The 17,399-nt window shown below is 47.4% G+C and overlaps 1 protein-coding gene across 4 annotated transcripts in view; it reads right to left on the bottom strand.

The window, feature by feature from the left end:
* Positions 1-17,399, bottom strand: part of ARHGAP23 (Rho GTPase activating protein 23) — a 448,503-nt gene that overhangs the window by 80,024 nt on the left and 351,080 nt on the right. For all 4 annotated transcript variants that reach the window (XM_069237494.1, XM_069237493.1, XM_069237492.1 and 1 more), the window contains exons 11-14: positions 9,287-9,424; positions 4,933-5,232; positions 4,272-4,333; positions 3,349-3,473 (exon numbers count right to left, since the gene is read on the bottom strand). In XM_069237494.1, coding sequence (XP_069093595.1) covers positions 3,349-3,473; positions 4,272-4,333; positions 4,933-5,232; positions 9,287-9,424 — 625 coding nt within the window. The remainder of the gene's footprint in view (positions 1-3,348; positions 3,474-4,271; positions 4,334-4,932; positions 5,233-9,286; positions 9,425-17,399) is intronic.

Genomic DNA, 17,399 nt, shown 5'->3' on the forward strand with positions numbered 1-17,399 from the left:
TGCCTGTGAGGAAGGATTGGATCCAGTTGAGGGCCTTGTCTCTGATGCTGGGTTCGTGAAGTCTGCGTATCAGGGTGTGGTGGGAGACTGTGTCAAGGCTGCCGAGAGGTCTAGCAGGATGAGTGCCGCCATTTCTCCCTTGTCCAGCAGACAGCCGATGTCGTCTGTTGCGGCCTAGAGGGCCGTTTGTGTGCTATGGTTTTTTCTGAATCCAAATTAGGGATTGTTGAGGATGTTGTGGTCTTCGAAAAAAGTGGTGAGTTGGCTGTTGATTGCATTCTCAATTACTTTTGCTGGAAATAGGAGCAGAGAGATGGGCCTGAAATTCTTGAGGTCGGTGGGGTCTGCCGAGAGTTTTTTGACGAGGGAGTTGATCTCAGAGTGCTTCCAGTCAGGGAAGGAGGCGTCAGCTAGGAAGCAGTTGATGGTGAGGCAGAGCTTCAGGCGATGATGTCAGCGGCTCTGTTGAAGATGTGGTGGGGTGTGTGGACTTCATAGTCTTCAGTGTATCTTCGGTGGTGAGGGGGGTCCAGTTGGTGATCGTTGGTTTGTTAGTGTCAGATTCCAGTGGAGGGGGCTCTGCGCGTAGGTTGTCCTTGTTGAAGCTGTCATATATAGTCTTGATTTGGTGGTGAAAGTAAGTGTTGAGTCTTTCGCAAAGGTCCTGTGAGTGTGGGATGTCCGTTGTGTTTCACTGCTGGGTTGGGTGAACTCCTTAATGATGCTGAACAGTTCTTTGCTGTTGTGTGCGTGTGAGGAGATTCTGTCTTGTATTGCTTTCTTTTTGGTGCTTCTGATGAGTTGGTGGTGTGCGGTGGTGGATTCTGTGGATTTGGTGTTTCTCCAGATTTTCTCGAGGCGTCGGCAAGTGCGTCTGTATTCTCTGAGTTCTGCGGTGAACCAGCTGGCTTTCTTAGCGTGGGTGCTGTTGTTTTTTTGAGGGGGGCCATGGTGTTGGCGCAGTCGGCAATCCATTTGTGAAAGGTGCGTGCTGCGGTGTTCGGGTCGTCGTTGTGTGCGATGGAGGGAGTGGAGTTGGCGAGGGTTGCAGTGTGCTGGTCGTTGGCGATTCTTGCCCAGCTTCTGCGAGATGGTTGGTGCTGGGGTCTGAGGACGGTGGGTGTGTTGCAGGTGAAATGGATGCATCAATGGTCTGTCCATGGAAGTTCGGAGGTGTGGCTGAAGGTGACGGAGGTTCCTGTTGTGAAGATGGGATCCAGGGTGTGTCCTGCTGAGTGCGTTGGTTCCATCACGATCTGTCGGAGCCCTATGTTGTGGAGGTTGTCTAGGAGCGATGTGGTGTTGTGGTCTTGTAGGTTGTCGAGGTGGAAGTTGAGGTCTCCCAGCAGGGTGTAGTTGGTGCCTGTGATGGCATGTGTGGTGATGCAGTCAGTGATGGAGTTGGCGAAGGGTGTGTGGGGTCCAGGTGGACGGTAGATAAGGGTTCCCCTGAGGGTGGATGTCGGGCTGCTCTGTAGTTGGAAATAAAGGTGTTCCATCAGGCTTGTGGGGTCTACTTGTGGACAATGGCGATTGGACCCCCCAGGTGGCTGGGGCGGTCTTTCCTGGTGATCTTGTATCCTTGGGGAATGGCGATGGCGATGGCGATGTCCGGGCCTGGGGTGGTGTTGGTCCTGGTCTTGGTGAGGAAGGCGACTCCCAATGTGGTGCTGTCAAGAAGGTCCCAGATTTCTGTACCGTTTTTATGGAGGGAGCGGATGTTGAGGAGGATGCATTTTAGGGTCTTCTGTGTTGGAGTGTTATTGTTGGTGGGTTGTGCCAGGTCTCAGGTCTTGGTTGTGGTGTAGGATTGGCATCAGCAGAGGCAGCTGAAGGGTCCGTGGGTGTCGACTGGTGATGCAAGCTTGCAGTTGTTTTGGCGTCCTGGGTTGAGTGCGAGGAGAGCTGCTGGAGTGTAGAGGTGGTGGGTGGGAGGTCCAGGGGTTCTGGCGCTGGTTGCGGATGGGCTTGCCTTTAGCGCACCAGCAGGGCGGCCACCATTAAGTAGGGAGAGGGGGGAGGAGAGGACAGCTGTTAGGTGGGAGCGGGAAAAATGGTGCAAAAAAGGGGGGCGGCCCGTGGGCAGCTGCGGGGAGGAGGAGAGAGAGAGAGAGAGTTGGGGAACCAGAGAGAGAGAGAAAGCAAGAAAAAGGAAAAATGAGAGGAAAAATACAGAGAAGTGCAAAGGCACAATGAAAGTGCAGAGAAAGAGATAGAGAAACAGAGAAAGGGAGGCCCAAGGTCGGTGGGCAGCCTGGCAGAAGAACAAAGCTCTCCTACTAGACACCAGGGATGGGGCACAGGCAGGAGCCTGCAGGTGCTGGAGGGCCTCGAACTCCTCACCGGGGTCAGGGGTCAGACCGATATGGGCCGCACTTGATGGAGGAGCTGCAAGGAGGCAGAGCAGTTCACTGACAAGGTCAGTGGGGTTGCTCTTCCTACCCCGCAGTGGCCGCCATTAAGTAGGAAGAGGGGGGAGGAGAGGACAGTTGGGAGGAGGGGAGAATGAGAGTTGGGGAATGAGAGAGAAAGAAAAAAGAGAGAGAAAGCAAGAAAAAGGAAAAATGAGAGGAAAAATACAAAGAAGAGCAAAGGCACAATGAAAGTGCAGACAAAGAGACAGAGAGGCCGAGGGTCAGTGAGCAGCCTAGCAGAAGAGCAAAGCTCTCCCACTAGACACCAGGGATGGGACACAGGCAGGAGCCTGCGGGTGGTGGTGGAGGGCCTCGAACTCCTGACCGGAGTCAGGGTTCAGACCAACATGGGCCGCACTTGATGGAGGAGCTGCACAGAAGCACATCAGTTCACTGACAAGGTCAGTGGGTTGCTCTTCCTACCCCGCAGCAGCCGCCATTAAGTAGGGAGAGGGGGAGGGGAGGACAGTTGGGAGGCAGAGCTGGGAAAAATCACAAAAAAGGGGGGCAGGGCTGCAGTGGCAGCAGCGGCGGGGACGAGGTGAGAGAGTTGGGGAATGAGAGAGAGAAAAAAGAGAGAGAAAGCAAGAAAAAGGAAAAATACAGAGAGGAAAAATACAGAGAAGCGCAAAGGCACAATGAAAGTGCAGAGAAAGAGACAGAGAAACAGAGAAAGAGAGGCCGAGGGCCGGTGGGCAGCCTAGCAGAGGAGCAAAGCTCTTCCAATAGACACCAGGGATGAGGCACAGGCAGGAGCATGCCGGTGGTCAGGGCTCAGACCGACACGGGCTGCACTTGATGGAGGAGCTGCACGGAGGCAGAGCAGTTCACTGACAAGGTCAGTACTAGGCAAGATCAATACTAGAATACTAGATAACAAAAGGAACATGGATGCAGGAGACAATTTGAAAGGAAAAAAGATGTGGATATTCACCTTTGGTAGCGGGATCCTGCCGAGAGGGTCGAGGTGCGCTTATGCCTGCTTGCCTCAGGAAATCTGGTTTTATCCCCAATCCACGAGGGCCCTTCGGAGATGAATCAGGTTTAGTCCCAGATGGACTGTAAGGGCAATGGAAAAAAGAGGAATTAAATCCAAAGTGACCTTATGAAATACAACACCATCTACTGGGATTACAGGCACTGCAGGACAGGAATAAGGTGTGTGTGCGCGCATGTGTCAGTATGTGTGCACATATGAAGACTACAGGGGAGCAAGGCAATATAGGTTAGGAGTCAGGCGCTGTAGCAAAACAGTGTCTGAGGTGTACTAGGAGGGCTGTGAGTGGGTCTCTGCGCCTCACCAATGGAAAGCCTACGGATGCCTTGGATTAGGATGGAGGTGAACTGGCTGTATCTTATATTTGGAATAGCAGTAGAAGAGAAATGTGGGGGATAATTGGGTGTGTGGAGCTATATGGCAAGGTTGGGAAGCACTGATAGAGCTGTATGTTCTAATACTGGAACAGCATGGAATAGCATTAAGAGGGACAAGAGAAAGGAGAGGGATTTGAAGGGTATAAAAGGTGTGTGTGTGTGTAGATGGGTGTCTTGATGTGCGTGCGTTGGTATGTTTCCCAATATTAAAATTGCTGGGGCAGCTAAATGTTAGGGTTGAGCTGCACTGGTAGACATGGGTGTTACTGTCCTGGATGAGCAGGGGCTCTGCAGTTCAAGATTAAGGTGCCCTAATTGCCTGGTGTTTGGGGTCCTAAAACAGAATTAGCCAAGTTTTTTGCCTCCTCACAGTTATGGAGGAAAACATTTTGCCAATAGCTGCTTAGTGTTTCCCTTCCTGTACACTTCTTCCTTGAAGAACACTTTAAGATTCGATACATTGCAGCAGGAACACAGTCTTACCTCACTTTGCGATAATCATTTAACTTCTTGTTGATTAGTGCCTGGCTCGCAAACCCAGGGTCCTAAAGGGAGACAGAGACACATTAAACATTTGCTCACAAGTGCCTTAGCCTGCCCTGGGCTTCCTCCTATGCCCTGTGCAGGGCTGACACATATTGGAAGAAGGTCTGGCAATATATGGAGATTGCTTAAATCTAACTTTGAGGCAATACAAAGGATCAGAAACCAAAAGTTAATATTCTGAATAGGAGACCTCAATTAAACAAACATCTACTTAATTAACCTGAATATACTCTCAAACATTTAGTTAATTGTGAAATTAAAACAGCAATGTTAAATGACATTGGTAATCAGCCAGGAGTGGGGTAAAGCATATATTTAAAGTGTTCACAATCCACAGGGCGCAAAGCTAGGCTACATGCAGGAGCCGAGCACCCATGTCCCAATCTCAGGAGCCATGCATCACCTGCACATAAAGGTGTGGTTGATGCAGTGTGTAACAAAGGCCTGCAACCCCCGCCTTGTGGGGGAGATCCTGTGCTCCAGGCCCCCCCCCGCACTGTAACCTGGCCTGAGAGCTTCTCAATAAGTCCGGAGGGGGTGGCCCCTCCATTGTCTGTGCAGGGGCCCCCCTCGCCACAGATATGATGGCCCCTCTCACCTCGCCCTCAGCCTTGCTGTCCTCCCGGATGACTTTTATCCAGCCCAACATGTCATCGCGGTCCTCAGCCTGAAAGAGATATTCGCAGAAATCAGCAGTCGTTAGCCGGAACACGTGCTTCCTCTTGGTGTCGCTGTAGGAAATGTCGACGAGACATGCCCGGATGTTGATCGGCTGCTCCTCCTCACCTTGGGGCGGCACGGCGGTCACCGCCTCCCGCCGGTCCTTGTACAAGTAGAGCAAGTGCGTGCGGAGAACGGAGAAGACTCGCTTCCATTGTCGAAGGCCACCGCCAACTTTCTGCAATGAAAGGGAGACAACATCAGGGCCTTTACCATGAGGGCTAAGAGGATGAGCTATTTACCTGCCATGTTAGTTCTCCAGGTTTCTGTCACAGATCCAGACACATTTATGCTCACTGCTCTATCTATTTCATATGCACGGCATATAGCAGAAAACAAATCTAGCCTAAAGTCCGGGAATACATTTGCTTGCAGGAAAAATAAACATCTCAAAGTTCAAGTGTTCATTAGTCATCAGGAGAAAGATTGTGTGACAGGATTTTTTTTAAGGAGGCAGTTTTATAACTGGAGCTGAAAATCGTTCTATAGTTCAGTCCCTGCTGTAGTGAGGCAATTCTCACCATGTTTTTTGGAGGTGATGAAGTTTCTTTTCATCTTGGACAGTAAGAATAAGTCTGTGAGGTACTTGAGGCGGACTTTCAGATGGCACAAATTGTGCTTTGTCTTATTTATTGTTTGATGGGGATCCACTTTCATTTATGTTGGTAAGCAGAGATGTGGTCACGTTTTTTAGACCTGAAGATGTGTGTGATCACCCCGTTTTTAACCATGAGAATTTTAGATAATGTCTTGAGAGATGTCACCTGAAAAGACAATAGAAATGTAGAAAAGTCTAGATAGTACAGTTGCCTGAATGCGGACGATCCATCACGGGATGGCGATCGAGCAACAGATTTTAGATATTTTTTAAACGTGGTAGTGAGCACTTTTGAAAACATTGCTGGAGCTTTTTGGGTAAATGAAAGGTATGAAAGAGGACTGCAAGATTTCAGGCTGTTTTGACCAGTACAGGAGATGGTTTGTGTTCTGCTGGCGAGTTGAAATGGGTTTCTCATTTCAAATGTCAAGGTTTCGGTTTTAGTTTTTGTTGAGGCAGAGGAAAGGTTTATCTGTCCATTTTTTTAACAGAATTCCAATGTTAATAGGGTGCAAGTGAGATTGCCAAAATGTAGGATGGTGACTCCCCTTCCTCCGTTTTGGGAGCTAGCAAAGGTTGCTTTTTAAGTGTTATGAAGGATGTTGTTTTCTAGTGGCACAGAGAGCCACTAGGGTGAATGCCAGATTACAGATCCAGTAATTCACTGCTAAAATGTAACAAACAGTTGTTAACAAAAGCTGATACCCAATGTTGCCACGATATAAAGGAACTCCAGGCTGCTCTCTGGCAGGACTCACACACAGCCTGTCAGAGCAGTGCTGGACAGCAGAAGTCACAGCTTCTGTAACAGAAGGAAGGTAAGGTCACGGCCACTGGAATTATGCAGCAAGGGAGGGCCTAATTATGCGGCAGTGTTGAGTAATTTATGAGACGAGAAAAGTCTAATTATGCAGCAGCATATTTTGTTAGTATTACTTAATTTTTTGTCATTTTTGAAACTTCTTAAAACTGTCTGGGCATTGTTTGCACCTCATTAAGAGCAGTTTAACACCCACGTACAGCAATAAGCACAGAAAGGTGACCAGTCAAGCTTTGCAAAGGGCCTTCCGCTGAGCAGCAACACGAGGTAGTATGTCTTTAGTAACGTTTGAACCGTTTGAGCTAGAAACATGTTTTTTTTTAAAACTGCAGAATATGCACCAGATGATGAATATATAGCAAATGCGGCAAATCTTTAATTATGTGAAGCATGCCGTGGCCGCACAATCGCTTAATACAAGTGATCCTGAATAAGGTGCAGATGATGGTGGGAGTGGGTGGCAGGAAGCCAGCAACTTGTTTCTACATTTGGGACAGACAGGTCCTTAGGGCGTGTTATGTATGGCTTACCCATTCATAATTTGGCCCTGCATAGGGGTTGGAAGCAAGGCCAGATGATTTTGAGGGATATATATATCATAAAATAAAATGATAAATGGGTAAATGGCGAATCACTGGGGGTTCTGGGTTACAAAATACACAACTCGAGCTTCGCTATTGTCTATTTGACGTCATTCTGAATACCTCGCCAGTAATTCTATATATGTAGGCCAACCGCAGAGTGGTTATTGAACCAAGTTTCCGTTATTGCCAGAAAACGAAGGGTGGGGTCCATGAGGACGTCTCCATTTTTCATTGAGGAACCAATATTAAGTAACACAAACTGCATTGTGTGGTTGGGGTTAGAGGAGAGCGGAACTACGGAGTGGAAAGGAAGAGAATGTCCTGAAAGCAGCTCCAGGCTGGATGCTAAGGGACAAGAGAGCGCCCAGATACCAGTAAATCACATGCAAAAGATGGGAGCAAAAGGGATGGCGGAGGCGGCGAATAGAACAGGAGAGGAGAAATGTTAACCCTTTAAGAATCAGAAGGTATCCTGCATTGACTAGAGGTGATGCGCTCGAAGGTTTTTAAAGTAGATTATTTCCATTTCAATAGGTACACGAAAAAACAGAGTGTAATTTCTGCTGACCGCTGGGGTGGGGTGTACAAGATGCGCTTCGGCCATTCCAACCGTAAATCAGCATAAATTAAATGAGTCGATAACAAGAACTTTCGATAAATGCAGGAAAAGGGTGTAGTAAATACGATTGACCACTAGATGGCGGCAGAATACAAGTTACGGTAGGGAGGAAGCAGAGTATAGCAAGGTTTAGAGAAAGGGTAGTAACTTTATGTATTTAATGTGCCGCATTTCTGCTGACCCCTCGGTTGGGGGTGTAGAAGATGCGCTTCGGCTATTTCAACCTTAAATCAGCATAAATCAAATTATACAATAACGTGGCAGAGGAAACATAAGACAACGGGGTTTCGAGAAAGGATGGTAACTTGATATATTTAATTAATGTGGCATGAACTGTACTGAAGCCCAAACGGCCGGCTTTTGACATGGGGGAGCTGGAACCAGGCCCCCAACTTCGGAGAGGCGCACAGAGCTGTCTGCATTGAGATCAAGCAAACAGCAGCGTTAATCTCACCTAGATCCAGGGATTCAGTTTGAAGTGTTTTTAATCATTTGTTAATGTGTTGCAGGTGTTATTTTCAAATAAAATAAGGCCAGGAGCTGACATGTAAACACTAAAGGTACCGCCTTGTTCGGTGTGGGGCCAAATGTCTTTCTGACAAGTACGATCTCCTAAAAAGGCCGGCTCCGGTAGCCCACAAACGTCATTTGAAGAGTTTACTGATTCGGGAGCTGCCGGTTCTGCGTGCCGGCGGCCACATTACAATCCTTGAGGCAGTATTAATACTACCAACAATTTGCCCCTCAGAAGTCTTCCGTTTGCTGCTTTGGAGCATAACACTGACGTATATCGAACCAACCTAAGATCCTAAGAGGTATAGTAAACCCTTCCAGGGTTGGCCCATCCTCCCACATATATTTTTGTGATGTATATCAAACAAACATAACACAATTATTTCACAGATCCCACTCTTGAAGGCTTCTGAAAAATATATCACACTTGAGTGGGTCACTGCAACCCGCATCACCCGTCTGTCTGCCTGAAACAGAGTGAAACACCAAAGTCTATGAAATGAGATTTACATGCACCACAAACAGCAAGCCTTTCAACATATAACCCCTTCCGGAGGTCACTGAGTCACGGACCTTAGAACGAGTCCCAGGTGGAATAACATTGGCAATGAATGGTGAGGGTGGGACCATGGAGAGAGGTTGAAGATTTAGACCACGTACTCTCTGAGCATCCCTGCTATCCTATCTCACAGCACAGCCAGCGTTGTCTGGAGCCTCCTCCCAGACGGATCCCAGCAGTGAAGCATCTTCACACACCATCTGGATCCCTATTATGTGCAAGGATGTTCAGCTCACCTTACTGCTCAACATGCAATACTGGCTTTCCACCAAGTGACTGTGGTGAGTGATGAAACCCTGTGTCACATGGGATCACCTTGTTAGTTGGCAGGTCAGGTTATATGACAAAAATGTAGGTCTCTGCTACATTTAACACAACCATGAATGTCTCTCTCTCTCTGTGCAACGCATATCACACCTAAATAATTCGCTCAAGCTATGCAACGTTACACACCCACCCCTGGTTGTGAGAGATCTACCTCACTCCACATCAATGATGTCCCCTACCCGAAGCGCCCTCCAAGTTCCTCCGAGACTTACCTTGCCCTTCTTGGTCAGGATCTGTTTGTAGGACATCCACCCCTCTCTCCGCACTTCACTGAACGTGATATCAGAAAGCTCAGACGTTGAATGTCTCTTCGATCTTGTGTCTTCTGATGCCAAAAGGCTGTCCAAGGACTGCAAGAGAGAAGAGGAAATAAGGCCAGGAAAGCTACCGAGGAGTAAAGCACACACACAGTAGCAGAGACATGGGCTTTGTCCCACCACAGAGGAGCACCCAGCGCAGGAGCAGACACATCAGTGGCAAAGGCAAACTGGGACGAGAGCACTGGAAGACACGGTTGTGGCAAGCTGTTTTGTAGAGTATCGATCGCCACATTAACAGCCTCACAACACTGTTAATCACTACAGGCTGTAAAGTAAGGAGCGGCTTATGGTTGGCTAGTATGGGAATACTGGTTTAAATGGCCGCCAGTAATTTTGAAAAAAACCTCTGATTTGGGAATGCTGTTAACACATTCAGGGTGTGAGGCCTTCAGAGATTACTAAGAGGGCATTATTAAACAATGTAGAAAACATCTGGAAAATACCTGATCTGGCGTTTTTGCATAAAATAATGCCGATTTTACCACTGCCGGCGCAGCAATCTACTTAGACAACTTTCAGTCACTATTCTTTCACAAGTACTTACCTGCAGTGGAGGCGCCATTGCTATCAGGCTGACGATGGCCCTCATTACAGCCCACAAGAAGCTAAGTACACCTGCATGTGTAGGGGGTGAACAGGGCGGCCTTTGCCTCCCGTCGCTCCGTGCTCTCTGGTTATTTGTCGCAATCATCTCAAGTACTTGAGCGTACATTTGAATATTAATCATGATGGCGAGTGGATGGGAATCCTTTCAGATAGCCCAGGCATCTCAGTAGGTTCCTGTGTGAACGCTGGGTATCTGCTTGTGAATGTGCCTTTTAACCTAGCATAACAATATATCCAATGGAGTGCCATACTCTTGCACTGCACGTTTGCAAGGTCATGAATGTGCATTCTCCATACATATCTCCCCTGTGTTTGCAGCCTAAGGGGGTCATTCTGACTCCCGCCGGCCGCAGTAACCGCAGGGCCGGCGGGAGCAGCCAGAATACCGCTGCGCGGTCAGAAGACCGCCGCGGTTATTCTGAGTTTCTCGCTGGGCGGGCGGGCGACCGCCAGAAGGCCGCCCGCCCGCCCGCCCGCCCAGCGGGAAACCCCCTTCCACGAGGATGCCGGCTCCGAATGGAACCGGCAGAGTGGAAAGGGTGCGACGGGTGCAGTTGCACCCGTCGCGATTTTCAGTGTCTGCATGGCAGACACTGAAAATCTTGGTGGGGCCCTTTTACGGGGGCCCCTGCAGTGCCCATGCCATTGGCATGGGCCCCCAGGGGCCCCACGACACCCCTTACCGCCATCCTGTTCCTGGCGGCCAAAACCGCCAGGAACAGGATGGCGGTAAGGGGGTCGGAATCCCCATGGCGGCGCAGCAAGCTGCGCCGCCGTGGAGGATTCCCCAGGGCAGCGGGAAACCAGCGGGAAACCGGCGGTACACCGCCGGTTTCCCGTTTCTGACCGCGGCTGTACCGCCGCGGTCAGAATGCCCAGGGATGCACCGCCAGCCTGATGGCGGTGCATCCGCGGTCCCCGGCCCTGGCGGATTTTACCGCCAGGGTCGGAATGACCCCCTAAATCTTCTAAGTTGCCTAATTACCTTGGGTTGCACAGTAACAAAAGTCCTGGATTGTCCTCAGGCCACATAAGTGGGCATACCATATCTACTTCACAAATGTGCACCAGCCTGTGCCAAGTCCAAGCAAAGCACCTTGCAGGCTTTATTTCAGCCATATGCCTTCTCTTTGGAACAAAGAATATTGTCTATAGATGTCTAGAGCATGCTACGCCCTTCTCCACCTCTGTATGTGGAATGTGCATTTCAGTATGATACCAGTAATAGGCATGTTAAGCCTGTGCTATTAGTATATTTCAAAGTTAGTCAGTGAAAATCCACACCACTTGTCAACATAACTTAGGGCCTAATTATGAGTTTGGTGGTCCTACCATGGGAGCGCCAAATTCACGGGAAGGACGCCACCGAAAGGGCAATGGTGCCCACGCCGAGCGTATTACAATGTTCCCGTCGGGCTGACTGGTGGGTACATTGTAATACGTGTTCCTGCCGGGCTGCCCGGCGGGAACAGTGCTACGATATTGGCCTCGGCTCCATTAAGGAAACCAAGGCCAATAACGTAGCACCCCAGCACCCTCGAAATGCACAGTCTGCAAAGCAGACAGTGCATATTCCGGCGATGCTTGGCGGGGGCTGCACTGGCCATGCCATTCCATGGGTATCAGCAGTGCAGGGGCCCCCTTGTGCCCCCCAGCACACCCTTACCACCAGCCTTTCCATAGCGGGTTGACCGCCATGAAAATGCTGGCAATAAAGTGAGTTGTAACCAGCCAGGCGGTGCTGAGTTCAGCGCCGCCCTGGCTGAGTACAACTCAGACTGCTGTCACCCCGTCGGGAACAATGTTCACAGTTGTGGAGGTCTGACAGCCACAGCGAGGCTGGCGGTCCTTGGACCACCAGCCTCATAATGAGGCCCTGAATTTTGAAAAAGTCTGCTGAAGTAGTGTTGATCCAATAAAGTTTATGAGTATGGATAAAATAACATACCAAGAGCCCAAGGCTCATTGTTCTTCAGCTGTTCTCATCTCCACCTATAAGGACTGCGAAGGGCACATATCTACAGGTTTGTTTCTCTTTTTTTAATGGAACCCCTTGCAGGACTGATTAGAGAGAACAAAAAACCGGAAAGGTTCCGTACACAGGGAAGGTAAAAAACGTGTCTCTCTACACGGACAACCTCCATCTCTTTACAAGTAATCGTTAATTTGAGAATCCAATACTAGAGATGATTTCAGGCCCTCTGTAGTATTCTGGGGACACTCTATTAACCTGCAGAAAAATGGCCTAATATATTGAAATATCCAAAATAGGATTGGTCAGCATTCATAACAAAGTTCAAAGATTACACTAAGACAAACTGTTGTGGAAAGGAAGATGAAAGAAGAATCCGCAGGAGCAGTTTTGGGCGGAACCCGTTTTTTTTAAAGTGGTTGGTTGTTCATCAAAAAGCCTTGGTTTAATATCATAAACATTTTGTTGAGTTTCATTTTGTGCATATCAATAAATGTGGCACAGCAGCTTGACTTGCAGCATTTCGAACACAACAGCAATAAGGTGCAAATATCATTGAAAACTTGAATAGTAATGTAGATCTAAGTTTTAGCAAGTAAATACTTGTAGGGGCCATTATTCTGCCAATGACAGAATCATCAAATCATAGTTGAGTACGTTAAAGAGCAGAGAACAATAACAGAGAAAAAGGGGTCTTAAGAGAAAAATACAGCAACATATCTCCCTGCATGTCATCCAGAGATCCCCACCTTTTATATATTGTTTAGGGTAGCTTTGTGCTTCTTACACAAATCAAATCTTTCTAAGAACATACAACACTCCAAAAACACAGTTGGTAATAAAGCATTGACAATCTATGTCTCTGGAGCTCTTAATATCACAGATCTACTTGGTACTTAGCTCCTTCACTTGGGAATCAAAACAGCCTTGTAACACTAGAGAAAAACCCGAGTTAGCACAACTGATGGGCAATTCATATTCCACCACTAGAAGGAGCTATTGTGGCAAATTGCATTATACGACCTAGGTTTGTGCACCGATCAGATCCTCTTGGATCCAGGGGTAAATACAAATGTAGATGGATTCTTATATTTCTGGATTAAGAAATGCTAAATTTTATTTTGCAAATTCAAAACATGATTTAGCAGGGGAAGGGGAAAGACTGGTACACATGTTCTCGAGACCAGCAGACTTTAGTAACGGCTGTAATTTGGTCTTTAGAAGGAGGTGATTGGTACAAATGAAATCAATGCCATAAGCAGAGTGAAATGCAGTATCAGCACTTACATGGAAGAGGACGTAATCTGAGATGAAGCAGGAAGGATTAGTTTCTTACCTGTAACTCCAGTTCTCTCGTAGGGGTATGTGGCCAGACTCGTAAGAACCGGCCCATAATTAACAAACAACTGTGGAGATTTTCTCATAGATTTGGTTTTATCTAAGTAGAATTTTAAAACCCTCTTTACGTCTAGAGAATGGAGAGCACTCTAAGCTGGAGTAGATGGGTTTTGAAAGAAAGTTGGCAAGGAAATCAACTGGTTGACATGAAAGTCAGAGATAACCTTAGGCAGGAATTTAGGATGTGTTATCATCACTACTTTGGAGGAGTGGAATACTGTGTAAGGTTCATGAGCACAGAGAGCTTGAATCTCGCTAACCCTGCGTGTTGATGTAATTGCCACAATTAAAGCATTTTTCCAAGTGACTTGTTGGAGAGATGCCTTGTGTATGGGCTCAAATGGATGATGCATTTGGCGTGAAAAGGCCACATTAAGCTCCCATGGAGAAGGGCGACTGACGGAAAAACCTTCTTTAATCACTCTAGCAAATCTTTTATGACTGGCATCCTAAAAAAAGAGGTTTGCGAAAGACCTTTTCTGTATGATGTCAAAGCTGCCAGATGGACTTTAATAGAAGAGAATTGCCGACCACATTTAGCTAGGTGTAACAAATATGGTAGAATGACATCTTCCTGGCAAGATGTAGGGTCTATCTTCTTGGAGGAACACCAGATGCAGAATCTCTTCCATCTGAAGGCATATGCCGCTCGGATGGATGGCCGTTTTGCCTCTTTTAGAATCTCCATACAATCTTGTGGAAGATGTAAATGTCCATACTGTACTAACTCAGGAACCATGCTGCCAAACTCAAAGAGGAGAGGTTGGGGTGTCTCATCTGTCCTCCGAATTTTGTTAGGAGGTCTGGCCTGTATGGGAGCCTAGGATGTGGTTGGAGCAACCGGTGAAGGCGGTCCTGGAACCACCATTGCTTCTGCCACTCTGGTGCAAAAGGATAATTCTGGCTGATGTCGATGAGAGTTTGATTAGGCCTGCTGGGATCAGGGGAATTGGTGGAAATGCGTGCAGAAATTTGTTGGACCAGTCTATCCACAGAGCATTCCCCAGAGATTCTGAGTGGTAAAATCTGGCGTCAAAGCTGCGGCATTTTTTTGTTGTCCGCTGTGGCGAAGAGGTCGATAGAAGGTGTGCCCCACAAACGGAAGATATTTTGAACGACGTCTTCGTTCAGTACCCACTTTTGGTTCTCATCTATAACCCTGCTGAGGGCATCCCCTTGGACATTCTGAACGCCTGGAGGGTGAGTTGCTACTAATTTCAAATTCCTGGCAAGGAGCCAATGCCATATCGTCTGGGCCTCTTGAGACAAGACTCTGGATTTGGTTCCCCCCTGCTTGTTCAGATAGTACATGGTGGTTGTATTGTCCGTCTGAACAAGTAGAGTGTCGGTGTTGAACGATGGGAGAAACGTCTTGAGCTCTAGTTGCACCGCACAGAGCTTGAAGAGATTGATGTGGTACAACATCTCCCTTGGAGACCAGACACCTTGCATTTGTAAGTGACTCATATGAGCTCCCCATCCGAGCAGAGAGGCACCCGTCAAGATGGTCTGCGATGGAACCTGTGGATGAAATGGCATCCCTTGTAGGAGACTGGTTGGAGAGCACCACCAACGGAGAGATCTGATTGCATGGATTGAAGAATATGTGACAGAACAATTAGGTCCTAAACAACTACAGCCTAAACCACTACTGCTAAACAACTAAAAAGCCTCTACAACTAAGTACTGAACAACTACTGTCTAAACAACAATTGTGCCTGAGTAACAATTGCCTGAACAGCTCATTTTAAGGTAAGGTTTTCTTTTTGGTTTTTAAACAACTTATATATTTTTTATATATATATATATATATATATATATATATATATATATATATATATATAGAGAGATATATATATATAGATATATATATTCTAAGCAACTAATAAACCATAAAAAAACAAAAAGGAAAACTTACCTTAAAATTAGTTGTTCAGGCAATTGTTATTCAGGCACAATTGTTGTTTAGACAGTAGTTGTTCAGTACTTAGTTGTAGATACTTTTTAGTTGTTTAGCAGTAGTGGTTCAGGCAAGTAGTGGTTTAGACCTCATTGTTCAGGATGTTTCCCTGAATGGAAAGAATGATCCTGTCTTTACAGTTTCCCAACAGTTGATTCCATTGGTCCTCCAGGCACTCTTGGAGAGGCTGCATGTGGAGGCGAGCGTTGGGAGTCAAAAAGATGCAGGAGGCCACTGAGCCTAGAAGTGAGGAGACTGTTCGTACTGTTGGGTGATACATAGTTTTGAGTGCATGACACTTCTGGAGAATAGATAAGCATCATTCCTCCGAAGGAAACACTCTTCCCTGCAGTGTGTCTTTGGTAGCTCCTAAGTAGTGCATCTTCTGGACTGGTGTTAATGTGGACTTGAGAAAGTTGACATGAAGCCCTTGGCGATAAAGTAGATTGCATGTCCATTTGAAGTGCAGCTGGGTTTCTTGGAAGGTGGGTGCTTTGATTAGCCAGTCGCCCAGATATGGGTAGACAAAGATTTGGTGACTCCGAAGATGCGCTGCCACCACAGCCATGCACTTGGAGAAAGTTCTGGGTGCTGACTTGAGGCCAAGTGGGAGGACAGTGTATTGGTAGTGTTGTTATCCCACAACAAATCTAAGGAACTTTTGATTCTTTTTCGGAATGGGGCTATGAAAGTAGGCATCATATAGGTCCACTGAGCAAAGCCAGTCCCCTTGGTGAATCCCCTTGGGGATATATTTGGTGTAAGGCCAGCATCCTGAACTTTTACTTTCGGATCCATTTGTTGGCAACTAGGTCTAGAATGGGTCTGAACTCTTTTTTGTTCTTTTTTTGGACGAGAAAGTACCTTGAGTAAATGACTTTTCCCCGCTGGTTGAGGGGAGCAGGTTTTACCACTTTCTTTTCCAGCATGATGGCGACTTCTGCCTTTAGAAGGTTAAGATGAGAAGTGGTTGACCTTGGTGGAATACTGGGTGGTGGGGAAGAAAATCTGAGACAATTCCCATTCTGCACAATGTTTAAGACCCAAGCGCCTGTTGTAATTCATTGCCACTCTATCAGGTAATTGGTGATGCTTCCCCCCACCGGAGTGGTTAACGGACGCAGGGGAAGAAAGCCTTCAGGGTATTGAGGCTGACTGTTGCCGAGTACCCTGATTGGGCTGGTGTGCCACCCGTGTTTTTGCTAAGGCTGGTAGGAGCTCTGTAAATGCTGCTGAGATCTAGTGGGCAACCACTGAGGGGTTTGAATCCTCTGTGAAGGGTAACAATGCTGGAAAGGACGGAAGGGTCTTCGTTGTTCTTTAGATTTTTCAAGGCCTACTACTTTCAACATGTCTACTTCAGCCTTTATCCTTGCCATTTCATCATTGGCATGAGAGACAAACAGTGTGGATCCTGCAAATGTGTTGTGGAGCATCCGGTTTTAAGGACTTTAGGTGCAGCCAGGCATGCCTTCTTAAGGTTACCCCATGGCAGTATGCATATCCTGAGAGCAAGGATGAGTCTTCTGCTGCACTAATTATTTGGTTAGAGACCATGGAACCTTCTTGGACAATCTCCAAAAAGTCCTCCTTCTGATCCCTCGGGAGATGGTTCACAAATTGGAGTCCCACAGGGCCCTGTCATATCTGCCCAAGAGGACTGTTGTGCTTGCTGCCTTGATGGATGTTGCCGCCGAACTACAGACTTTGTGACCTGTCGAATCCACCTTTCTACTGTCTGTCAGGAGGAGAGGTAGCAGACGAACATGTGGCGTGCGATTTGTGGGCAACCAGGATTAACCGAATCAGGTGGAAGATTGGAACGCAGAAATAAAGGGTCTTGTTACGACGGATGATACTTTTTAATTAGCCTGGAAGGTGCAGACTTAGTCGTAGCCGGCGTAAGGAAGACTTCTATGGTGGATTCTAGCAGACCCGGTACTAGAGGTAGTAAAGGTCTTGAGGCTGTAAGGTGCTGGAGGGTTTCGAATATTACTGAAATGGTTGGAGTTGGAACAGCCATAGGAATGTTTAGTTTGGCTGCACCTCGCACCACAACTTCCTGAAAA

Source organism: Pleurodeles waltl, chromosome 6 (genome assembly GCF_031143425.1).
Source record: "Pleurodeles waltl isolate 20211129_DDA chromosome 6, aPleWal1.hap1.20221129, whole genome shotgun sequence".
Taxonomy (NCBI): domain Eukaryota; kingdom Metazoa; phylum Chordata; class Amphibia; order Caudata; family Salamandridae; genus Pleurodeles; species Pleurodeles waltl.